This window comes from Malaclemys terrapin, chromosome 3 (assembly GCF_027887155.1).
Source record: "Malaclemys terrapin pileata isolate rMalTer1 chromosome 3, rMalTer1.hap1, whole genome shotgun sequence".
Lineage (NCBI taxonomy): Eukaryota > Metazoa > Chordata > Testudines > Emydidae > Malaclemys > Malaclemys terrapin.
In genome coordinates, this window is record NC_071507.1 from 90,748,319 (window position 1) to 90,774,758 (window position 26,440).

At 40.5% G+C, this 26,440-nt stretch overlaps 2 protein-coding genes across 5 annotated transcripts in view; one reads left to right on the plus strand and one right to left on the minus strand.

Moving 5' to 3' along the window:
* The first annotated feature begins 1,188 nt into the window (after positions 1-1,188).
* On the plus strand, positions 1,189-9,826 carry DYNLT1 (dynein light chain Tctex-type 1). The gene is made up of 5 exons (XM_054024246.1): positions 1,189-1,297; positions 6,324-6,365; positions 7,938-8,061; positions 8,914-8,991; positions 9,392-9,826. The coding sequence occupies exons 1-5, from the start codon at positions 1,271-1,273 to the stop codon at positions 9,460-9,462; spliced, it is 342 nt and encodes a 113-aa protein (XP_053880221.1). The 5' UTR covers positions 1,189-1,270; the 3' UTR covers positions 9,463-9,826.
* Positions 9,827-14,022: 4,196 nt separating this feature from the next.
* TMEM181 (transmembrane protein 181) overlaps positions 14,023-26,440 on the minus strand; it is a 62,704-nt gene continuing 50,286 nt past the window's right edge. For all 4 annotated transcript variants that reach the window (XM_054022289.1, XM_054022286.1, XM_054022288.1 and 1 more), the window contains exons 14-17: positions 23,682-23,764; positions 22,127-22,216; positions 20,816-20,882; positions 14,023-19,406 (exon numbers count right to left, since the gene is read on the minus strand). In XM_054022289.1, the coding sequence (XP_053878264.1) occupies positions 19,328-19,406; positions 20,816-20,882; positions 22,127-22,216; positions 23,682-23,764 (319 nt within the window). In that variant the 3' untranslated portion in view covers positions 14,023-19,327. The remainder of the gene's footprint in view (positions 19,407-20,815; positions 20,883-22,126; positions 22,217-23,681; positions 23,765-26,440) is intronic.

Consider the following 26,440-nt stretch of genomic DNA (forward strand, 5'->3'; position numbering starts at 1 on the left):
TACTTGGGCAGCCATGGCAGGATTTGAGGCCAGACAGAAAGGGCCAAGTTGCATGGGGTGTAAACCAGAGAACGATCAGCAGATGTGTTTGGAGATGATTTAATTGGTGTTGGTCCTGCTTTGAGCAAGGGGGTTGGACTAGATGACATCCAGAGGTCCCTTCCAACCCTGATATTCTACGATTCTAAGTCACAATGGGGTCAACTCTTCCCATGGGTGCGACTTGGAACCATCTCACTAAGACCAACCTTGCCAGCAGTGCCTACTGATTATATATATATATATATATATATATATATATATATATATATATATATATATATATATATTTTTTTTAACTTTTCATTAAGGCAAAGTTACCACCCGCACCTCCGAGCACGCTAGAGAGAAGAGAACGACCACATTTCTAAAAAGCTGGCCCCTTCGTGGCACCACTCTGGCCGAGATAGGTGGCGTGAAAGTTTCCCCCAGGCTAGGCCGCGCATTACTGCCCCACGCCTGCAGCCGGGGCCCGGGCCATGGGCAATGCAGAGTCCTGCTGATCACACACCATCCTCCACGGGCGCTGCGCCACCTGCCGGGGGTGCGGGGCCAGCCTGGCCACATGGTCAACAAGTCCCAGGAGCGGGCGGCGAGTCCCGTACCACGCTCAGGCAAACCCAGGCCAGCTAGGCCCACTCACTGCCAGGCCTATGGGTAACTCGGAGGGGGTCTGGGTTACCGTGGAAACAGACAACTACCACCTCTGTCACGTGGGAGACATTGGGTGGCGCCAAGCGCTGACTGGCTGCTGTCACGAGATTAGGCTGTGGGGGCGGGGTAGGGAGGAAATTTGCGCCTTTCCCGGCACCAGTGTATCCCAGAATGCACCGCCCTGCCTGTGGCTAAAACCGGGGCCAGGCGGCTAACGGAGCACGGTAGATTACGCAGGCGCAGTATGAGCAGCAAACTGGGAGGGGGCGGAGGTGTTGGATGAGCCGGCTCAAAATGAGCCGCTCGAGACTAGTGGAGGGATATGTCGGATGACAGAATGAGGTTGAATGCGCAGGCGCACTGTAGGCACCGTTCGGCGCTGCAGAGAGATGTGAGGTAGCTGAGAGTATTGCGCAGGCGCGGTTCGAGCGGCTGGGACCTCAGTGGGCGGGGTGGGTGCGCGCGCAGGCGCGGTGCGAGCACCCAGCTGTTGGCGAAGAGGTTATCCAGGGGGCGGGGCCGGGGTGTTCGCTACAGGCTGGCGGCGTGAGCGGTTGCGGTCCGAGCCGGAGGAAAGATGGACGAGTTCCAGTCAGGGGAGGAGGTAACGGCTCGGGCAGCGGGGCAGGGATCCCGGCGAGGAGCCTTCTAGGGCGCAGGGATCCCCTGTTCCCATTGCTGCCGCCCCTCCCCGACACACACACGGGGGGGGGGGGAGAGAGTTGCTAGGAGACTCACCATCCCCCGGGATGCTCGGGGAGTGGGGGCGAGCTGAGTGTCCGGGGGCAGGGGGACTGGGAGCCTCGCGCTGCCCCGGAATCCCCAACGGCCGGAGCGTGCCCGAGCTCCTAACGGGCTTCCCCTGCCTCCTGCATTGCCCGGGGGGGGGGGTAACGCCCGGTGCCCCCTCCTCAATGCTTGTGAATCCCAGGCGGGGGGAGGGGAGCGGAGTCTTTGTGTTCTCCATGTGGCAGCGCAGTGCTGGGGCTGCTGCCGTTTACTTGCAGGAGCAGGGTGCCATTTGACTAGGGAGTACCACACATCCAAGGAATAATGACAAGGAATCCTTGTGGCACCTTAGTGACGAACACATGTATTTGGGCATAAGCTTTCGTGGGCTAAAACCCACTTCATCAACCTGTCCCCAAGGAATGATGTCTCCCAGAACTGCATATCCGCGGTGGGGTTTTGATAACATCACAAACCAAGTGAATGAAGCTTGATTAATCCAAATCTTAACATAGAATTCAAGCTTTAACTCTTTGTGCATTAGTGGTCATTGAAATATCTCACTAAGCAATATTCCCACATCCTGTCCCTAGGTCTCTCTCTTGTGTTTCTGTATCTTGGAGGAACCACTTATCTTTCACCCTTCTTCTATGCCCCTCTTGTCTTCTATCCTGAAAGTTTCTCTTTCAAAACTTTTTTGTAGGCTATGATAGAGAAATATCGTAATAGACATTTTCCTGAAGTCATTGTATGAAACTTCACTATTGCATTAAAATTAAGTGCACAAAAATGTCACATAGCCTAGAGGCTTGAGCACAAAAGCAAGAGCCAGATAAACCTCTTAATTGTGCCTCAATTTTGCAGCACACAAAGATGTTTTCTTCATATTTCACAGGCACGTACCCCCAAGGCCATGCACATTCAACTTTTACCAAAATAATTCATGATTTTTACAAAAACTATTTGTGTTTTACTGATTTTTTTTTATTGAAGTACACAAATATTATTATTAAGAAAACCAGTATGTTAAATTTGCTGTTTGTTAAATTAGTCTAAGTGTAAATGAAAGGCAGTCTATTAAAGCAGTTAATGTGTAAATTGGTAAAAAAATGTGTAAATTAAAAAAAAAAGTGTCAATTTCCTGGAGCTAGCTCCCTGCTCCATAAGGAGAGATGAAGGCTTGGTAACTTGGGCTGCCATCTCTCCCCCTGAAATGGGGAGCTAGGTCAGAAGTATTTACTTTGCTCTTTGTTGCATGTTTTTTTTCCCCTGACCTTCCATACCCTGATATGACTTTTTCAAGCAAATTAGTACAGAGTGGAGGGAATACTCTTGAGAGAGTTCCTTATACCAGTAGGAGGAATAGCTCAGATGGATTTTGAGGGCTTAATCTAGTTTTCATCTAACTCAAAATGTATGTACTGTTTAAATGCTAATAAGAGATTACGTCACCTTCATCTTATCCGACCAAGGTCTGTTGGTGAAAGAGACAAGCTTTCAAGCTACACAGAGCTGCACTTCTGGTGTGGGAAAGGTACACAGTGTCCCAGCTAAATACAAGGTGGAATAGATTTAGTGTACGTAGTTAACACATTTTTTTTTTAAGGGACCGTTCAAGGTGAAGTGGCCTATTAATACATCTGCAGTCATAGGATGAAAAAGGAGGGTTAGTGGGTCACAGATTGTTGTAATAAGCCGTAAATCCTGTGTCTTTGCTAGACACTAAAAATCATGATCTTGATAAAAGTTATGAACTTAATCTCCCAGGCTTGTCTTTTGAAGGTGTTATGCAGGTTTCCTTTGAGGACGAGGCCTGAAAGGTCTGATATGGTGTGACAGCTTTGTGAAAAGTGTGTGCCCATGGGTGATAGTGGCTTTTTCCTCACCATTTGTGTTTGAGTTCATTTGAGAGTGTTGTGATTGTCTGGTTTCACCCATATTGTTGGGGCATTTAGTGCCCTGGATGAGGTACATCACATGTTGTGATAGGCATGGGTAGAATCCCTTGATCTTGAAAGGTGTGTTGGCTCATTACAACAATCTGCAACCCACTTTTTTCCATCCTATGGCTGCTCAGGTGTTAATAGGCCACTTCATTTGGAATTGTCCCTTAGAATGTGTTATCTACTTATGCTAAACAATCTATTCCATCTTGCATTTAGCTGTGACACTGTGTTCCTTTCCCAGACTAGGAGAAGGACTCTTGTCTCTTTCACCAATAGAAGTTGAGGCCTGTCTTTTACTGGACCAACTTTTCTCTTTGTGGTTATGGGCAGCCTGTAATTACCAGTATTAGTGCCAGTAGGTAAAAATGAACAAATGGAATTGTCATACACATTAAGTTTACTGTGTTATAACTTGTGACTACCATACTTGAATCACCAAACTATCATTGAACACATTAGCAGTGTCCAAGAGACCACCAGTTTAGTAAACTGTTTGTATTTGTTACCAAGACTTGTTTTTTAAAAAGTACTGATTCTGTGAAGATTAGTACACACAGGTTGTCATTGTCTTCCCCTTTACCATTTCAAATGGGAGAAACATAATTTTATAAGCCTCCGATGTCAGGAAATGTGACTCTGACATAATGGTCATGTTTGTGTAAATATTCTAGCACCTTTTCTTTTCAAATGCCCAAGGAAGTCCAGTATGAAAGAGTTAATGAAAAGACTGAGAATCTAAATGCACAAGTCAAGAAGGTCAAAATTATGGATTCTACAGTAGAAGTAACTTAGTGACATTACACATACACAAGTACAAATTTAGCACCGTTTTCTGTTGGGCACCACATTGTTAGCAGAATCCGTCAATCAGAGCTTGCTTTCTTTTTTAATGAAGATTACATTGCCACTATTCCCCCTTTCCTTCCTTCCCTCCTCCAAGTTTTTATTAATTCCTCAGGACAGAGGAACTGATCCCTTTTACTTCATTCATAAAACATAATCTCACATCAAGGGTTGACTACAAGCTCTTTGGTCTCTAAAGATATTTTACAAGGGTTAGGTGGAATAAACACTTAATACTGTAACATGTAAGGAATCAAGACACTTAAAATAGAACTGTATCAAGGAGAAACACGTTGTACAGTTATACTTGCATATACACACACACATTATTGCCAGTTTGACCGTGTCACTTTCCTTCTCTGCGCCCACTCAGCAAGCTTGATCCTGATGTTTTTTCTCAGGCAAAACTTCAATTTTACCAAGCTCAATCATTTTACTATTATCCTTAGGGCTTGGCTACACTTGCGAGTTAGAGCGCATTAAAGGAGCCCCAGGCGCCTTAGCTCACTACCCATCCACACTGGCAAGGCATGTAGAGTGCTCTGACTCCACGGCCAGAGCGCTCCTGGTACTCCACCTCGGTGAGAAGATTAACGCTTGGTGCGCCTTGGCTGAAATGCCCAGGCGTCGGTGTGAACGAGGTGTTGCGTTACTGCGCTCTGATCGGCCTCCGGAAACATCCCATAATCCCCTTAAGTCAAGTGGCCACTCTTGTCATTGTTTTGGAATCTCCGCGGGAATGCGGATATGCCCTTTGAAAGCTCCGTTTCTGACAGCCAGCATGCTTATCAGCTCTAGGACAAAGCAAACAGCTACTGTGGAATGCTGTGTGAGGGAGAGGCGGGGGGGGGGATGGGAGAGGGTCTGCTGCTGTCTGAACTTGCAAGACAGCATGCTGACATGCTCTCAGCCCCCCAAAAACCCACTCTCTCCCCCACATACATCCAGCACAGTCCCTGTCACGCTCCACCCACCCACCCCCCCCATTTGAAAAGCACGTAGCAGCCACTTGCATGCTGGGATAGCTACCACAATGCACTACTTTCAGCTGTCAGTGTGGACAGATTGCAGCGCTTTCCCTACTGCGCTTTACGAAGGCTGGTTTAACTCAAAGCGCTCTACATCTGCAAGGGTAATCATGCCCTAAGTATCTTCATTCCAATTTTTCTGTTTTCTCCATCAGTAGTCACATCAGATTGTAAGCTCCGTCAGATTGTAAGACGTTTGGAGCAGAGGTTATTTCATGTGTATACAGAGTCTAGCATTACTTGCTCCCTGATAGGAGCCTCAGTGCTACCATGATATAAACAACCTGGACATGTTTAAAAAGCTGTGGGGAGCCAAGAGACCGCTACCTACATGGAAGAGAACTTCAACAGAATAGTAAAAGTGGAGTGGGAATGGACATGTCCCCTTCTCCCTAAGGTTGCATCTGGGCTGTCTGCTTTTAATCTTTGTGACTAATAATTATTATTGATTATAATCAAGACTTTCAACAAGCCAGGAAAGTGAGTTATGACTTCTTGGGCAACAATAACTCAGTCCTTGAGTACATACATACCCAAATCTAAGACTACAATTCTTGCATTGTATAGGCATAGTTAGTAGAGTCCTGATTTTATAGGGACAGTCCCGATATTTGGAGCTTTGTCTTGTATAGGTGCCTGTTACCCCCCCCCCCCCCAACTCCAATCCCGATTTTTCACACTTCCTATCAGGGTGACCAGACAGCATCATGCCACTGTCCTCTAAAAAAGAACAGCTCTGCTCAAAATAGAGCTAATATGCTGAATTTTATTGTAAAATGAAATAGGTCAGCTAAAGTCTTACTTAATTCCATGCTAATCCAAATGATTGCTAATAAAATATTTCTTAGTAATGTAGGCAAAGTACTGATTTAATCCAGTGAGGTGCCTAATTAAACGTAAACAAGGAAGATTAGGTGCCTCTTGATTTAAGTCTGACAGACTCTCAGTCTAAATTATCCTAAAAAATGTACTCTTAACTAGCTACATTTCCACTAGTGAAACTTGTACTCGCAACTAGAAACTGGCTCTGAAACATTTAAAAGTATTCATTCATTTAAAATTCTATCTCTGAATTTTTCTGTAGACTTCTTTTGTTGTTGATGAAGTGAGTAACATCATTAAAGAGGTAAGAAGTTACCAAATGTCTTCATGTTGTCATGTGAAAATGTAACCTTGTATGCTCTATATTTGTGTTGTACTATTTGCTCTCAATAGTTTTTTGTGTACAAAAAAACCTATTTCTTCCAACCAATACATTGCTTAGTATTAGAAATAGATATTACATAGGTTATCATTCAGTTTTCTATTAAGACTGATACCAGTTAATAGTTGTCTTTTTAAATCTTTTTAAGTATTGTTATGAACTTACTCTAAATATCAGAGATATTTTGAGTATGTTCCTCATCTAGTGTGAAGCTTTCTTCATAGTAATTCGTAAACAATGGAAATTATATGAATAAGGTGAAATTTATGCAGAGGGGCCTAAGCTCCATTTAAAACTCAGCGTGAAGAGCTTTGCACAACCCCTCTGCACAAACATAAATTTCACTTATAAATGTCTCACACGTCAGGATTTTTTCCTCAAAGATAATGCATGAGCTACATATTTGATGTAGACACTTCAAAGTGTATTTGAGATAAATGCCCTGTAGTTGCAAGTTGCTAAGAAACTTGCATCTTGTCTACAGAGGTGTTTGTTTGTGGCAACCACCTTTCCTGTTGTAGAAATTCAGTAGAATGGCAAGTAGATGGGATTATGACACATTGTTTTGTTGTATAGTAACCAAATAAACTCTCCAAAGTTGCAGATTAATGTAGTCTTGGTTAAGGAGTTACTTTCAATGAATTGTGGCCATTTAATATGTCTCTTAGGAATTTGGAAGGCCCCTTTCATATACTGTATTTTTTTTTTCTCTACACTAAGTGAATTAGTTCTTTGATTTTATATTTTTTAAGGAAGCAAACTAAAGCTTCTGTAAGAAAAGTGCATGACCTAAAATTACACATTTGCTGTTCAGCCATAAAATGTGCCTGCTTACTTTGAAAATGTACACCACTGGGTACAAGTGAGAATCTGTATGCATAAGTAGTGGAATTTTTTATACTTGCTTTCTTAAATAATCTTCAGCCATGTGGTCTGTCTTACTTCTGGCTATTGGTGTAGTAAAATAACAGGATTTAAAAAAAAAAAATCTTCTCAAGACTACTTCAAAGGTTAAGCACAAACAGTTGAAATTCTACTTTCAGACCCAGCTCTCTGCACAGAGTCATACAGCAGTACCAAACATGTATATGTGTGAATATCTGTTTGTGAATCAAAATGTTTCCAGTCACTCTAGTTCTGTTGCAAATGCAAGTAACATTTGTAGTTCATAATGCCTATTTGGGATTCTGCAGTAGGGGTTTGAGAAAAGCAGGAATCAAATTAAAATCAAAGGCTAAAGTAGAACGATTGACATCACCGTGCTAACAAAGAGCAAATCATTTGGAGTGCTTTGGTCTTACATGGTAGGTGTGTGGTAAAAGTATTTCTAATACATACCACTGCTACAGACTCTGGCATCTTCAATTCTAGTCAAATTTGGGGTTCTCCGTAAACTGAATGTCCAATGTGTTAAAAACATCTGAAGTACTTAATTAAAATTAGAGGTCTAAGCTGAATAGTGGCAACATATCTTTCTATGTTTGTCACTTTTAGGCTATAGAAAGTGCAATAGGTGGCAATGCCTATCAACACAGCAAAGTGAACCAGTGGACTACAAGTGTGGTAGAACAAACTTTAAGTCAACTAACAAAGCTGGGGAAACCTTTCAAGTATATTGGTAAGTTTGTGCTGCTATATTGGCTTTGCTTACATTTCAGTCTTCTGGTATAGTCAGTCTATTAGTGAGATTTAAAGATGAATGCAAAACTTTTTATATAAACTGTCTCCTAAACTAGAACAATACATTATATTTTAGTTATAAACTATGAATATACAGTAAAGCTGATTTTATAGTTTGATTTACTTGCCAAATATCTAGTGTCAGTCTGTAGATTAGAGTCTGGCACTGGTATTTTGCGTGCTGTTGGTTTTGTTCCCCTTGCCCCCAAGAGGTAGGAATATTGTTGCCCCTTCACGAGGGGGGTTGGGAGGAGTGAGACTTAGAGATTAAGTGACTTGCCCAGCATCCCACAGAACTGGGGAAAGAATCCCCATCTCTTGTCACATTTCACTGCCTTAACCACAAGACCATCCTTCCTGTTACAGGTTATAAACTTCTTTATTTGTTACCAAAGTGCCTGTGAGTCCCAGTCCTGGATCACGACCTTATTGTGCTAGGTGCTGTACAAAGCGGGGGAGGGGGAGCCTTTCCCTGTCCAAAAGATCTTAGTCTGTCTTGAGATTTTATGTAGGTGATGGCCAGAGCTGATTTATTTGGGACACCTTTGAAGTATCCGTGTTAGCACCTTAGCTTTTTCTTACATTGATTTTTAGTGCTTTTGTATTTATTCTGTTTGACGTGTAGGGGTCTGCATCTTTTTGCTAAGAAGTTTTTACAGTAAATTGCATTCATGTGGTGGATGTTGCATGTAGTGAATTTGAGTTCATAGACAGAGGGGACTGATGTAAGTGTGTTGATAGTAATGGTCAGTTTGGTTCTCTAATGGAAGCCTCTTTTGTATGTTAACAGTGACCTGTGTGATTATGCAGAAAAACGGTGCTGGCCTTCACACAGCAAGCTCGTGTTTCTGGGACAACACCAGTGATGGTACAGAAGCGACTTAATTTTCTTTCTTAAAAATAGCAATTTTACATAAAAATTATGCTAGAACTTGCTTTTATTGACAAGATTCTGATGCTGTATTTTAGCTAAGACTGACACTTAATCTTAAACTACTATTTTGGAGCAGCGTGGTACAGATTAAACTGCCTTTGGTGGAAAGGAGCAACAAAAGTCTCCAAATTAAGAGGCTTATAAATTTATTTCAATACATGTGAAGTTAGCAGCTAATTTCTTTTAAAAAAAAAATTTGCAAAGTTTAACTACTGTGATAGCTTCACTCTTAGAATTTAAAGTTTCACTTTTTAATCAATTTTTAATATAGATGTCTGATCATGATATGGGGAAGCATGCATAACTTGGTGTATGTAATTCTCTTCTGCTGTAGGAAACTGCACTGTGAGATGGGAGAATAAGACTATGTACTGTATTGTCAGTGCCTTTGGACTTGCAATATAATTGCCTTGGAACTGCTCAGCCTTCTACTGATTTTCTTCTTCAGCACTTCCATTTCATAATCTGTTCAAATTGAATACACTTACTTTTGTTTTTAATGTACTTTTTTATGTAGTTCTTTCAAATGGAGAAATGTGAAAACACTAGTCATATGCTGTTACAAGGACTATACATTTGATCTTTATTGCACCAGTGTTGCCAGACTGTCTTAAAATTTCAAGGACTTCTCAAGGTGCTAATAAACAAAAACCACCCTGAAACCTGCTGCAATGTAAAGGTTTCTTTAGCTTTACTCTCTGAAACGAATTTAAATAAGAATTTTCACACTTTGTACTTTTGGTTAGCATTAAATTATTGAAGTTCATAACTTTGTGTGACTCATCTATTGAATTCAACTGTTTTGTGGTTTTGGGTTTGTTTTGTTTGGGTTTTTTTTGTTTTTGTTTTTTTTTGGTAGGGGAAATTTAAGAGAATAGCTTTTCATTCTATTTGTTTTCAAGGTGTATGTCATAATTAATCTCTGATGTAGACAATCTGCCTACACTGAAGTGTAGGCAGAATTGCAAAAATCTTATTTGAGACAATACTATTTAAATACAACCATGGTAAAGACTAAATGAGCAAAGGCACAGTCTAAAAAGATTCTCTGATCTCATCTCTGCTGCATTTAACACTGGTCCCAAGAATGTGTTTCTTCCATATAGTAATTCAGTAATTTTGTGAGCCTCTTCAGCACCATCTGTGTTTAAATAGGAGGGCTCAAGGAGGCATCTAATATGGTCCAGTCCTATCAGGCATCTGAAACATGGGTTAAATTGAAGTGCTATTAAATAACATTGGGTTATATGGGGGACTGAAGGGATTTGGATAACTAGAATTTTCAGATAAAGCAAATGCAGATAAGTGGAATTATAATGTGTCTGGTTCTCTGAAAACCTCTACCTTAACTATAAGAGTTGTAGAAAGTCAGAAAACTTGAAAAAATAAAGGGGAATGCTGTTTCCCTTCTGAATGTTTGTGGGACCTGGGTTTGTGTGTGGGTTTTTTGTGTGTGAAACTTCTATTTCCCAGTGGGGGGGGAAAAAAGGGACACAAACCAGAAGAAATGTATATCATACACCTATACTATTCTTCAAAATGTTAATCTTGCCTTCTAAAATAGTAACCATAGAATCATGTTTTTAACCATTAGTTTGCTTGCAGAAATGTGCTCTATTTATTACTTGTGTCCTCAAATGTCATGGGGCATCAGTATTGCTTCACTTTTGCATTATGCAGTAATGTATTATAAATAAGTGTTCACATCTAATAATGACCTACATATCTATAAAAGCAACTTCCACAGCACAATCAGAAACATGCAGGCCTGTACTGGTTTCAACCTTATAACGAACTGCTTCTGCAAAATTATTTATATGGTTAAGTGTTTGCAGGGTCAGGCCCTAAATTAATAGTGCAGTGTGTAAAGAAAGAGGATTGAAACGGTTGAATTTTTTTGCTTGGTCAGTATCCTTCAAAACAGGAGGCTGAAGAGGGCTATAAAGCCAGCTGCTAGTGGAATGATTTTGCTCTGCTTTTGCAGATGGGTATGAGGGACAGCCATCACTTTCACTTTCTCTAAGTGCTGCTGATGGTTTTTGGTGCAGCATGTTCTCCCCAACAAGTCATGGTGTCTATGCAGATATACAGGGGTAACTATATGCTGGTCAACTAGTAAAACATTGAATCATAGTTTTGAAGAGCTCTGTGAGCTCAAAAGCTTGTCTCTTCCACTAACACAAGCAGATCCAACAAACAACTACCTCCCCCACTTGGTCTAAGATCCTGGGCTTACCGTAGCTACAGTGCTCCCATCTCAACTGAACACTGATATACATAACTGGAATCTGTCTGGTTCATTTGTGGGTTAATATTGATAGGTATTTAGTCCACTTAGAATTCTATCAAATGCTTGAGCTGCTGCATGTGTTAACTTACTTGTAATGTCTATATTACAATATGGAATATAATAATTGAGCAGGTGCAGTGTAAGCCTTTGAATATATTAGTCACTGTGGAGGAGAGGGGTATTTAGTAGTGTGAAGAGCTGCTCTTCTACAGAAATTGTTAGGCCCCCTCCCTATATCTAGATTGAGGAATAATGCAACAAATGGCCTAGAGAGCTGTTGGTATTCTGTTTGCCTCTGTGACGATGAATCACGGAGATGGCCTCCTGAGTTACCAACTGAGTGCATGTGGTAGGGGGGAATAAGAGCCCCAAACAAAAGGAAGGTAAGGTATGTCTGCACTGCAATTAGACCCCAACTGGCTTGGGCTATTTAATTGTAGTGTAGACACTGGCTTGTGCTGCAATCTAAGCTCTAGGACCCTCTCATCTCACAGGGTCCTAGACCCCAGGCTTGAGCCTGAGCCCTAATATCTACTCTCCAAATAAACAGCCTCTTAGCCTAAATCAGCTGACAGGCCAACTGCTAGTTTAAGTGCAGTGTAGGTATAGCTCAGGCTTTCTATGTTGTTGGGATCTTGAATGGGGGAATGGAGATTCCTAGGCCCAAGTAAGAGATTCCCAGCAGCTTAGGTTAGTTTTAAAGGACAAATAGCACTTCTTCATTATAGAAGCCTCTATTACCTTTACTAAAAACAAAACAAAAAATCTTGCCTCACTGATTCAGGTGTCTACAGGCAGCGCTACACCTAAACTGTTGCACCAGTGTAGCTGTGCCACTATAGTGCTTCAGTGGAGACCTTCTCCTGTCAGTGTAGTTAATCCACCTCTGCACTACCATAGCACTGTCTACATCAGGGGTTAGGTTAGTATAACTATTGCATAAGGGTATGGAGTTTTTACAACACTGAGCAATGTAGTCATCTATGTAAGTTTGTAGTAGAGACCTGGCCTATATTTGCTTGCTTTAACTTTGTAAATAACTAGTTTCCTTTTTCCTCTGTAATAAAATTGTATACAAGGATTGTCCTTGGTGTAAACTTTAAGGTGCAATTGATCTGAGGTAAGTCACTGGTCCTTGGACTAAAAGTACCCTGAATATTACTGAGTCTTGCTGTTTCTCAAGGGCCATCTATCTCACAGATACTCACCTAGGTGGCAAAATAAACCAGCCTCTCCAAGGACTATCTGACTAGTTAAGGCTATTAGTATGTCTGGAGTTTGCCCTTGAACTTCTGATCAATTTGGGGTTTGTGAGCTGGTTGTTTTAACAGTCTACCCTGAGGCTGGTACTCACTCTGGGAACATCACACTTGAGTTTTCAGAATTCAAGTGAAATGAAGTGTCAATGCTATGATTAATATTGCAGTTTTTATCCTTTTAAGCACAGGGGATACACTTCCTGTGCTGATTAAACATTTACAGGCTAAGTAAAGCTTTTTGGTGTGGCCATTACATTATTAATGTTTTGTGAGTGTGTGGTGTAGAAGGGAACAAAATTCTCAGTCCTATTTGTAAGAGGAAGAAATGCATTTGCTGACCAAATTGACATCATCTCTCCCTTTGTCATGTTAGATCCAACTTACGACTGAATTTTGCAAACACACATGCTTAACTTTATCAATGGGAAATCTACTTAACTCTGAATACTCATTAACCACATGTATTTCCAGGATTATGACCCTAGACTGTAAAGTGCTTAGGGTAAGAACATCTTCTAATGATACTGTACCCACATTTCAATAGTAGGATTTTAAGCACAACTAATGGGGCAGATAAAGACTAATAATCTTTGAGGTTGATTGATTTTTGCATACTCTGAGGTCTTTAGTAATCTTGACTGAGGCCTAGACCAGTTTAGTCCAAGCAGAGGTAACTAAATAAAGGTATTTGACAAGTTAGTGTGGTACTTGCAAATACCTGCTCAGGGCATCTAATCAGAACGTAATCTAGCCTGACATCTGCGTACTGCCTGTCACAGTAACCAAAACCAGATCCAAGCCTGGAACCCTGGGGCATGCTACCAGGCTTCTTTCTACATTATATAGTTGACATTGGGCTGAGGTAATTTTAAACAGTGTATTTTTCCTGACTAGTGGTGACTGGAAGGCATTTGATGAGATGGCATTGATACACTATATCTTGTACATTAGCTTGCTATTTCTAAAATAAAGCACCTTGAAATACTTGTCATTAGGTTCTAGAGTTAACAGTGAGCTAGACAAAAGCTAGCCCCACCCCACTTTGTCTCTTCAGTCTCAGAGGACCCTCTTACTGCTCATCTTTGTAAAGTTTTCTTTGCAATCTTAATGGTTAAACTTAATCACTTTGATTCCTAATTACTTTTTGCAGAACTTAATGTCAAAGCACCCCCTGTGAGCACTGGTTAGCATGTGTATCTGGTTATTTTCCTATCTCTAATTCTAGATAGTAAAGAATCTCTTCAAGTCTACACTGATATGTTAAATATTTCTATTGCTAATAATTAAACGTTTCTGCTGCTAGGACAGTATCAGTTTAGTATGTATGCACACAAGGCTGTCTTTTGTACCTGTAAATTAAAATAGTGCTAGATCATCACTACCTAATGGAAGGAAAATGAAACCCAAATGCAAGTGTAAAGATACAGTATGAAAACTATTTATTAACATATTTAATGCACATGAAGTCTTCCATGTATCAGCACCCAATTTTTGCTGAAGGTAAACAATCAGGTTTGCTGTGTATTCTATACCAGAAAGATTTCCAGTGTAAATAAATGACTTATTAACCAGTTCCCCTAAAACACAATACTAATACATACCTTCTCAAAGCAGCACCATATTTACAGCTTCTCATTAACAGAATATTTATCTTACACATTCTATACCATTTTGGTATACCATAGTTTTGCTTCATTTTACATATATTTACAAACTTTAAAAAATGTTTTACAATAGCATGAGGGTTTTGTGTAGTGTATAGCAGTTACTGGCACAGTCAGGACATATGGCAAAAAGGGAAGAAGCAGGCTTACAATAATTGCCTTTTGGATCAAAGAAAGATATCAAGTCAAGAATCCTTTCATTTCAAAACAATCTTCCCAAAGCAGTTCATGCTCTCTGCTACCTTTGGTTAAGAATGAAAATCCAGTTTAACAAAGATTTCTCTTCCCTAATGTATTCCTCTGGGTTATACTTCCCCTCCTTGGCCATAGAGAACAGGATATTAGTTTCCCAGGCAGCCTTAATACTGATGATGTCTTAAAGCCAATACAACAGCAAAACTGTGCATGAGAGTTCAGGACCTAACAATACCTGAATCACCAGTGTACGCCTGAGACCTGATCAACACCCCCACATATTAGACCTGCCTTGGGTGAAACTCAGGGTGTTCACCACTAAACTTGAAAAAAAAGGAATGTTCTGCTGCTGCTAAAGCACCTCCACCTTAGGAATGTCCCTAACAGTTATAACCACTTGGTTACAACCAAGTTGTAAAGATGCTGGGAAATTAGGGAGGATACAGAAAGAGACTCAACAAATGGTAAGATAAGCACTGACTATCTGCACATATAGAGATGATCACAATTTGGGTACGAAAGATAAAATGTAAAGAACTTGGGCATCAAGGAGGACACACAGATGCCAGTGCGTAACTGGTTAAAATGTTGTTTGTTTAGGAGTGTGGGATAATGTGATAGCTTTGAAGGAGGGATCTAGTTTTACCTATATAATATAAATGAAAAGCAATGCTCTTTGGGAACCATTTCCAGACTGCAGTTCAACATCAAGCTGCTGGAACTCTGACCCTTCTGTACAACCCTGATATGCAGAGGCATCACAGGGACCCCACAAATGAATGAATCTTAACTGGTCATTGGGTGAAATTTGTCTGTATAGGAGGAGTGGTGAGCATAAGAGATTTGCTTGGTATATGTATTCTGTGCATGTTGCTAATAAATAGATGTTTAGAGCACAACTGTGTAAGGCTCTTTCACTGGGAAAAAGTTCCACAGACCCATAGAGCCCTTAACCCCCAGGGAAAGGGCTCTTACTTAAATTGACCTGGTTTCTTCCTGAGCCCTCGGAAGGGAAAGAATGGGGGTGCCTAAACTGACTTGGTCACACCTTGAGCCTCCATAGGGTATAGACACAGTGCCCTAAATTGAGCGGGTAACACCAGGGCCAGTGGCATTTGGCTTCCACATAGTGCACAAGAAAGATTTTTGCAAGTAAAAAATCCTCAGTGTTGTAAAAGAGGAAGTATCTCATTTTTGCCATAACCCAGTACATTGTGGATGTATTTTGTATACATTATTAATTTTCCTATGTTCTAATCATCATTCTTGAAAAGGTTTAATTTGGAATTATTACATGAACGCCTGAAATGGGGGAGAGAGGGAAATCCACCCCAGTTTTTATTAGTTGTGTTTTAACAGCCCAGCAGAAGTGCACTTTGACTTAACTAGGGTTCCTGAAGAAAAAAAAAAATTCAGCTTTACAAAATATACTTCCCTTATTGACTTTTCCGCTGGCCATATGGAAAATACACAGCTAGCCAAGTGAATTTCTTACATAGACACCTTTCATTTAATTCTTGGGTCAAATAGCACAACACACTGCGTAGAGACACATGAATACAACTCCCCACAAAATATTTACAATCCATCTTGTTGCCACAAGAGAATTCCTCAGAGTAATCTTTGGTTCCAAATTGTATCTTTGTGCAGTTTTCAATATTCATCGCCACAAGGCATGAAATGTGTGATCTCTTGCCAGGGAGACAGCTTTACTGCTTCTGCCTATTTACTAGGTAGGTAGTGAATTTAATGCTGTGCAGCTTTAGCCAAACTTGCTAAGTTACAATGTAACATTTTTTGAGTATAAAATACAGTATGCAGGAGTACAGCCCAGCAAAGCCATAGATATTGCTTTATATCTGCAGCTATCTACATCTGTGGATGATTTTTTGCAGATCGTGGATGGATGCCGATCCAAATTTTCTTTCTAAAACCCTGCAAATCTGCAGATATCCGCTTTATATCTGCGGGTGTGGATATCCACAGATCATTTTTGCAGCTTGGATGCCGATATAAATTTTGTATCTGTGTAGGGCTCTATGCATGGGGAAAGGCAGTTCAATGCAGGATTTCTACAAAATAATTCATTAACAAGATAAATAACTTTGTTTTTTAAAGTGCACATTTCCCCATCCTAGTCCTATTTTTGTTCCTCTAACGAGCAATGTAATAACAAAACAAAGAATAATAAAGGGACAAACCAGCCTAGGAAAATTTCTCAAATTCTAAATATCATGATTTCTTGAAGTTGAATTTTTAAAAAATGTTTTCTTTAGTTAATGGAATAAAAAAAACATTTAATAAAGTCAGACTTAATATATTATATCACAAGCATCCTGGATTATAGTAAGCAGCATTAGTAAAACTCAAATATCCTACATGGAAAAATATTTTAGCAAATCAAAAAATGACTTATAAGAGGAATAAAATAGTATTAAAGTGCCAAAAAGCTTTGAATGCACAAGTAAAAATCTGCATAAAAATCTGCCTGATCCTTGTGTTGCCGCCTCCCACCCCCGACTCCCATGAAAGTCCATGGAAATTTTGGGTGTATAGGGAATGTCAGTGATTGGATCCTGAGCTTGACTTTACAAAGTCAAACTCAAGTACAAGCAAGACCTGGATTATTCTTGCTTTCTTGTTTTAGAAAAAGAGAAGCCAGTCTGTTTTTCCGTTGGATTAAAAAAGCATCTAAAACACAACCGTGTATTAAAAAAAGGCTAAGTTAGCTAAAAGGAGTTGTTAAAGGTGCAACAACTACTGCAGTTTACAAAGACAATTTAACTCTCTCAGAATTTTTCCAAATATTGTTACGAGTAACACCTACCATGCTGGGCGGAGGATTTGTGTGTGTATGTGTGTGTGTGGTGGGGGGGGGGGGGGGGGGGAAGAGAGGAGAGAATCTATTTGTTCTGTTTCTTTACTTTGTGCACATGACAGTAGTTTGGCCTTCTCTTGGCTTTGGTCTACACAAGAGACATTTACTGTGCTAGATATCTTTTCAACTTCCTAGTATGTTACATTTCATAGCCACAAAATGGTTTACACAAGCATGCTAAATATAGTTTGTATTCCACTTGCTTTCAGCAGAACTAAATGCTGTTTTGTCAGAACCATTTTAAATGCCTTTGAGAATACAGACTAGCTGTAGTAGTCAACTAGTCCTCCCATAGCACCCTGGTCAAGTCTCCCAGAATGCATTGCTCCTGAACCATGAAACAGATACCCAGAGGTTATTGCAGATGAAGTGGTTTAGAACAGTTCTAATGTGAATGCAAGACAAACCTGCAATGGTTCCCAATGCAATTCAGCATGTTCATTGTGGACACAGTGAACTTTTATGATTAAACCAGTTCAATTCCCTAATGTAGACAGGTCTTTGCATATAGATCAAAATCACTGTTTGTTCTCTATATGCTGTCAGTTTCCCCATTTGTTAGTTTGGGTATTTCATACAGCAACAGGGAAGAGAAACAGTAAGAAAATGGTGATTGTGAAACCACAGAAAGACTCCAGGGATAGGTGGCATACCTGAAAATACTAAACTTTAAAAAAAGTTAATAGAAATTGACAGCCTCCCTTTAAAAAAAAGCTATACTGTGGTAGGGAAATTGAAATACACATTTAAATATCATGATGAGCAATATTCTAATAAATACTCTGAAGTTCTATAGCACGCTGTTCTAGCATAGCCTGAAAAGGGACAGTCAAAAAGATACTTGTAAGCAGCAGGCATTTTAAGTATAGCTATTTAGGTGTGTCTAAAGATGAAGAGGTTGAGCTATCTACAGAACATGCTGAAGAACACACTTTTGTATATTTGTTCAACATGTCATCAAAAGTGATTGTCCTTATAAACTACTTTTTTTTTAAAACAGCTATGAGAAGACTGCATGAAAAATCCTAATTTAGGAAAGGATCTTGCAATTAAAAGAATGTTTGTGTTAAAAATATTAAGTTGAATATTGTACCCATTGTAGGAAATGTAACAATTTTCTCCCTCCTCTGCCCCCAACACAGATGGATTTCCCACCAAGGTTTGCAACAGTTTAAAATATTTAAACTAGACGTTTTAACTTATTTTTGTCTTATTTTGTTTTGATCATTCTAAGAGAAACCCTTGCAAATTATTTTGCACTGCTGTTTATAATATATTATTCTGTTTATAAATTTTGGCCTCAACAGAACTTGAACATTTATACCTGTCTCACAGTCATAACTGTAGATATTTGGCAAACTTCCATTTTATGAACTCCAGTCAATTACAGAGCTGACCACTGAACTGTGAATGCTTCCCCCTTGAAGCAGAAGCAATAAAGCTTGTGGTTTCTCAGAAATCAGTGGAAATACCTGCCATTTCGTACCTCCAACTCAGATGGGCAGGGTGAGGAAGGGAAGAAGAAAGAGAGGCACTTTATCACCAGTGGACACTGTACACAATAGCTAACACAAGCTGCATCAGGAGTGAAGATGATGTGCTGTACATAATCCTCTAAAAACGGACAACAAGGAAGCAATTTTAAATCAGCATATACTCAGTGACACACTTAGTTGGAACCAGACTCTGAAAGCCTCATTGTTTTAGCAGTCTGTTCTCCACAGAAATCCTGTATGTGACATTTTCTAAACCTAGTGTAAAGAGAGAATTTGGTTTCTTAGAAGCCTCCACCACAAACTTTTCAAGCATTTCCATTTTTCCTTCAGTTTTGTTTTAACTCTGTAAACAGAAATAAATAGGAAGTCCTTCCTTGGGAGATAGTGTTCAGTTGAAAGCAGATTTATAAGAAAGCCAAGGTAGTGGTCATCTAGGAAAAACCTCAAGATCACTTTCATTCTCATAAGCAAGTCTCCTCCACGTGAACTCAATCACTGTCTGATTCCTCCTTGTACTTGGCTCTAATGGCTTGACCATTCTGAAGTGGCATTTCTTCATAGTCACTCCTGTTAACAAACAGATATTTGTAAACATCCTGAACCCAATGGCCAGCTACTTAGTTTCATGTAAACAGAGAAAAGGTACTAAACCAGTTCTACAATAATTTGGGCCGTCATCATTCACAAGGATTCACTAATCCAAAAGAATGCATTTCAGTTAAAAGACGTGAGCAATACATAATCCTAATCTCCAAATTCTTCCTCAAGGTTTGCTTCTATGCCTTGTCTACACTTGCAGCAGCATGTAGAGTACAGGCACAACCGATGGAGCTACATGCCAGAGTGAAAGACAGGCTTCGTCACTGCAGTGCGTAATGCAGGGAGGCAGTGGGACAGCGCTAAAAATAGAAGTGTAGACATGGAAAGCGCTGCTTGGGCATGTAGAGAGCCGTACAGGGTACATACCTCCTAGGGGTTCAGGCATATGTGGCTTATGCAAGTAGAATGCCATACCTCACCATCTACACCGCTACTTATAGCTGTGCTAGCTGGGTGTGCAATGTGTTACTTTACATGCCGCTGTAAGTGTAGACTTGTCTTTACTGTGACACCCATGGGACTGCGGACAACAGCTAATCAGGAGGCAAGCTGGGACTGCTGCTACTGATCAAAACTAAAACACACACAAAAGCAAAGACAAAAAAGCTATCCCTACAAGCTACACATAACTAATCTATGCGAAACATGTTCTAACTCTTTCACCTACCTGTTGTGTGGCTTTTTTTTTTTTTCCTTTTTTTACAAAGTCCGTAAGCCCTCAAGGATAGGAACTGTTTTTACTGAGTGTTTGTCCAGCATCAAGCACAACGGGGCCCTGGCTGGGCCTCTAGATGCTATGTAAATACTAATACTACTGTTGAGTTCAGAATCTGAACTCGGGCAATTGCATTGGATTCGATTATTAATATTTTTAATGAATATTAGGTATCTAAAATAGCAATTGTCCTGCCCTACAGCAGTGGCCATTTTAAGTATGGCCCAGCTCTCAATCTATTCCCTCCTACTGCAACCTGCATCCTGCCAACCTGACTCCAGCACTCGTTTCCCATCTAGTCCCTTCTGCCAGGGTATTCTCTTCCCAAACCCTGCCACCCACATACTCCCTCTCACTGCAGCCTGCCATTGCCCTCACACCTACAAGTAGGGAATGTATCTTTTAGTATCAGTGTCATGGCAGTCCCTTTTTCAACAGGAAAAAAAGAAACCAAGATAGTGTGAAACCTCATTACAATCATATTTTGGAGTAAAGTGCCCCAAAATAGAAGACTCAAGCTACAGTTGTCTTCCATTCTGTAGTCAGCAGGTTTGGATTTTCACTAAGAACAACCCACCAGGTCCTTAAACTTTTTATATTAAATACAGCAACTCCACACCCCCTGAATCACCAATAGATTTTTCACAATTGTGTTACTTACCCATAAATCACATCATCATCTGAATCATTCAGCATAGAAAAGGCAGGATTGTCTTTCAACTGTGACTCTGGAAAATATAGATATGGTTTTATTTAACCAGAAAATTGCATTCCTGACTTCAAACTTTTAGATTAGACTTTTATCCAGAACTGAAGGGAGAGACTTTGTAGTTTCCAAGGAAGTTATAACTGGGATTCAGCCTGGAGTTTTACCCTGGCAAGGAAGGGATTGGAATCTGTGATTTAAACTCTTCAACCCCCATCTCACAGTATGTCAGCATTCATAACAGCTGAAGTTGACACCCTTGTCTAAAAACTCCAGGAGATGGATATTCTCTATTATTATTAGCATCATTATTTCTTCCCAGGTACAATTTCACCTGCCCACATTACTTATACCTGATATTTTAGAACACATTAGTCAATAAAGAATCTGGTTGAGAAGTATAAGCAGATTTTATAACACATTTCAGTCCCTTTCCCTTATTTATGACTAAAGTTCCAAAAGTAATGAAATCTAATAATTGTTTGGTCATTAATGCCTATCTAAGGTGTTATAACTTAGGGCATATATTTTTCACTTTCACACAGGGAGGAGGAAGGTACTGCTGTAACTTCATGCTGGAATGGAAGGATGCACACACTCTTTCCATTGGCTGTCTACAATACCACCTCTCCAGGTTGCCTGGCATAGGCCTGTGAAGTCTTGGGGCTAAGTATATCCCTGGTGTAAGTTGACAATTGCACTGAAGTCAGTAGAGTTACAGAGTGAAATCTAGCCCCTAATGGTTTGCCACAAGATCCAATACCTTCTGCATGCTTTTGAATTCTTCTAACCCAGGAACAGATGTAAATATTTGTTCCCAGCCAGCCAGCTAGCTAGTTGCATCTCCTATAATGGAAGTATGGGATTCCTGAAGCAGCTCCATTCACCTTAGTTCCAAAATCAGTTTAGTGAGAAACTGCTCTGCCCCAATAAATAAGGCCCTCCCCATGTATGTAGTACATGCTAGCTGCCCAGCATACTTACATTCAATGGTTAAAGCAGAAGACATCCAGTAGCCATATTTATTATTGAGTGTCCTAAAGCTACACAATATTAAGAGGCACATACAATAAATGTAAAATTTTCATGGATTAGATCAATGCATGTTTCTATTGTTACTGGCTATTTGAAGCCACCATAAGCTGCTCATATACACAGAACAAAATGAAGTGCTAATGAAATAGCCAACATGTGAAGATTTGATGACCTCTATAGGCATGCCAGATCTCAGCAGCAATCTGGAAAATTTTACAGTAGGTCACTTACCATACAGTGCATTCTTTGATGGGGAATACACAAAGGCTAAGGTGTAGAGATAGAAGTTGAGTAAACCATAGAATGATAAGAATTCTGCTGGTAATAATAGTCAAGGATATTACACAGTACAGCTAAGTACATATTAATTTTGAATAAACCAAACATTAGGCAGGATTCTCCCCGCAACAACATTTTTGGGAAAGCTTGATGACTTTTGCCCAGCACTTCCAAAGTATGAAGAGTATTAACTGTGTACTGTTAAAAAAGTTTTGGGACACTGATGTTTAGTTTGGCATTGTCTTAGATTAAGTTAACTGGGTGGGAGGGAGGAGTGACTGCAATCAGATAGAACACTATGACATGGTGGGGCTGTTCCCCTTGTTTTTAAGGTACCCCATTAAAGTTCTCTATTTTAGTTTCCACTAGTTATAGAAAAGTTCAGCAGTCATTTTCTAGAGGATATTGGGCACTTCCGGTCACACAGCCAGTTTCAGAATCTACAGAGAACTGTACTCCAGTGGTTTGAGTTGCAGATCAGAAATACAAGTCTAATCCTGGCTCCAACACAGACACCAGCTGGCAACATCTGGAAAATTGGCTTCCCCATCTGTAAAATTTAATGTATCTAAAAAAACTGTACTTTATAATGAATGAGATGGAGCCAACTGCTTGACTATCAAATTAGTACTGTGCAAATGCTGTTTCTAAACCAGCAGTTTTGGGAATATCTCCCACTGGTGGAAACTCTAGAGTAGACTAGCTTTGCTTCCACCTTCCCCACCCAACCTTACTCCCATATGCCCTCTCTCGGTTATCTAGACCTGCACTGAATGGGTCTAAACAACATGGTAGTAAACATGCTAGTGACAAGTCTTTCATAATACTCCAGCTGTCACTACACCAGAGGAGCTGTACCACAACAAATGGAGATTTCCCCAAAATTGCCAGCATAGACAAGATTGAACTGTAGCAAGATATGCATGAACACTCTTCAGTTGTACCATGATCCTGCAATAATATTTTCCTTCTGTATTGGAAACTCAGCCCTGAACTGGAAAATGTAAGATGGCAGTTTGCAGAACTACTTCCTACCTCCTCCAATTACGCAGCCCATCATACTTTTAAGTGAATTTAATAACTATGCCAATTTGCAGACATCGGCTAGCTACAGAATATGGTCAGCATAGGCAGCATCCATGTAAATTACCCCCCAGTGTCCTTCCAATATGACTCGGCCCTGCTCTGAAGGGATAACCTACTACACATATATGGGAAAGAAACTTGTCCTGTCTTCGTGCACATTCCAGAGTGCCAATTATGGCTGTGGATTTTGTGACGTGGACAGCTGTTCAGAGAGTTGGATTGAAACCAACACATTAATTTGGCAGCCATCATGAATAACCATCAGAAAATAACAATTTGCAGTCACTACCAACCCGGGTTGGATTTGAACTGGTGATCTAGTGGTGAAAGACAACTGCTGAGCCATCGTCTCTGTACATTCACTTAACTGAAACAAGTTACCAATATTCCTAAATGACTGGAAGCCACAATGGAAGGATATAATTCTGATAATGAGTTGAAAGCTCAGCTACGAAGTTGTCCTGTAGAACTCGTGCTCCAAAGCGTAGATAAAGTATAACAATGCTGTGGGAGGCAAGACAGACACTGTGGCTATATGCACTGAACTGTAACAACATTTGATGAGGTGAGTAATGGGGAAGGGGTAAGAACAGAGTTATAAGAAAAAATAGCACTTTGTCTTATACTAATGTGACAAATCTATTCAGCTATTTATTCTAAGAGACATTTGATTTCACACTCTTAATTTCAAAAAACATTCTGAATTAGAAGTCAGTCAGTCGAAGGATGGGAAAATTTAACTTATTTTTTCCTGGGTTTCCCATAAAGCACAATCCACAAAAGTCAGCAATGATTTGACCCTACAGTGATGGAAGGTGTGTATTAGAACCTAGTTTAGAAAAACAACATTGACAACTCACCCCAATCTTTGATTTCACATTCTGTCAGGATCCCAACTATACATATAAAATGATGGGGTCTAAATAAGCTGTTACCACTCAAGAAAGCTACCTTGAATTCATTGTGGATAATTCTCTGAAAACACTCACTTAATATGCAGCGGCAGTCAAAAAAGTGAACAGAATGTTGGGAATCATTAAGAAAGGGATAGATAAGACAGAAAATACCATATTGCCTCTATATAAATCCATGGTACGCCCACATCTTGAATACTGCGAACAGATGTGGTTACCCCATCTCAGAAAGATATCTCTGAATTGGAAAAGGTTCAGAAAAGGGCAACAAAAATGATTAGGGATATGGAATAGCTTCTGTATGAGGAGAGATTAATAAAACTGGGACTTTTCAGCTTGGAAAAGAGATGACTAAGTGGGGATATGATAGAGGTCTATAAAATCATGACTGGTGTGAAGAAAGTAAATAAGTAAGTGTTATTTACTCCTCCTTATAAACACAAGAAGTAGGGGTCACCAAATGAAATTAATAGGCAGCAGGTTTAAAACAAACAAAAGGAAGTATTTCTTCACACAACGCACAATCAACCTGTGGAACTCTTTGCCTGAGGATGTTGTGAAGGCCAAGACTATAACAGGGTTCAAAAAAGAACTAGATAAATTCATGGAGGATAGGTCCATCAATGGTTATTAGCCAGGATGGGCAGGGATGGTGTCCCTAGCTTCTGTTTGCAAGAAGCTGGGAATGAGTTACAGGGAATGGATCATTTGATGATTACCTGTTCATTCCCTCTGGGGCACCTGGCATTGGCTACTGTCAGAAGACAGGATATTGGGCTAGGCAGACCTTTGGTCTGACGCAGTATGGCCGTTCTTATGTTCTGTGGAGAAATAGAACGGGGGGGCCTTCTTTTAGTAGCCAAAGCTGTGAATCTGAAGGCCCCAAAATAAACCCTCCAACAGAGATCTGTTATGCTGACTGCCCTTACACAGAGCAGTACAGGCCTAAGTCTGTGCAAGACTGAACAACACGGTTCTCTGCCAAACTCGGTCAAGGGTAATGGCCAGAAGAGGGGGCGGGGGGGAAGAAAAACACAGAACAATGCTAAAGGTTACAACAGAAACTGCTTTAGCAATATAATAACCGCAAGTTTATGAAACCGCTGGAAAAATAGAATATCCGCTTACATTAAGAAATTGCCTTTGCAAAGAGCTATTCATTCTTGCAGTTGCAGCTATCTGCAAAGTTTTCCAATTCCAGCTATCTGCAAAATTAGCTAATCATAGATCTTCTTTTAGCATCCCCTGATAAAATCCCCTTAACCGAAAAGCCCCGGAAAATAACATGTGCCTTGCCGAGAAAGGTATCCAAACTGGTGCCAAGTACCACCCCTGGGGAAAACCACCAAGCGCCCTGCTACCCAAATAAACACCCAGCTCATGGGAAATAATGAGGAGGGTACCGGGTGGAGGAGGGGGGGGCTGACCCCCAACCCCAATTTCTTAACTCATGATGTATTGTTTGTACTTTGCTTGTGGTTTAATGAAATAAAAACCCGCCTGCGAGCGGTCCTCGGTGTGTTAGTCTTCGGACTGCATCCCAGTGCACTGGTATGTATGTCAATAAACTGGCCTCAGGCTTGAATCATTGAACTAAAATCACTGCGTGGGTGTCTTTGACCACAACAGTTCAGCACATGAAACTCCACAGAAGGTGAATGCTGCCTTGCAGATAATTCTGCAGGGTGGACTTCTCTCTGGTAGATACATGTCCATAACTACAGTCTGATCAATGTGATGGTGGTAGTAGTGGACAGTTCACTCTAAATACCTCACAAAAGGAGGTTACAGAGCAAGAGGTGCTCACCAGAGGGCAGATTAGCAAACCACTCCTGGTTATAGGCAGCGACCACAATACTGCTTTAGAAAAAATTGATTTACAGGGGCAACCACAATGTGGGCTGCATTGGCAGCTTGCCAGGACCCAAAAGGTTTTACCTAATTTACATAAGAGTGAAGTCGATTGCAGCTGCCCCCATTTTAATATAGAGGTGTGCCTCATGGATATTACAAGTCCCAACATGAAATGCTCCCTCTTGTTCTGATGACCCTCACAGACTGACGCATACCAGGTCTTCTCACCGCTGAGGGCTGCATCTCCAGGATGAAAATAAATGCAGCCACAAGCAATAGTATAGAAATTGGTGACCTATATTTAGCCCTTGGCTGCCTCAGATTTAATCAGAGTGGATACCATCTCTTTCCAAGGTCTAACACCAAATCTGTCCCAAAACAGGTTCAGTCTCCTCTTAACTGTTGATGCTGT

Coding starts and splice junctions, on each gene's coding strand:
- DYNLT1 (XM_054024246.1), top strand. CDS start 1,271: ATGGACGAGTTCCAGTCAGGGGAGGAG. Junction 6,366..7,937: donor TGAGTAACATCATTAAAGAG/GTAAGAAGTTAC, acceptor TGTCACTTTTAG/GCTATAGAAAGTGCAATAGG. Junction 8,062..8,913: donor GAAACCTTTCAAGTATATTG/GTAAGTTTGTGC, acceptor GTATGTTAACAG/TGACCTGTGTGATTATGCAG.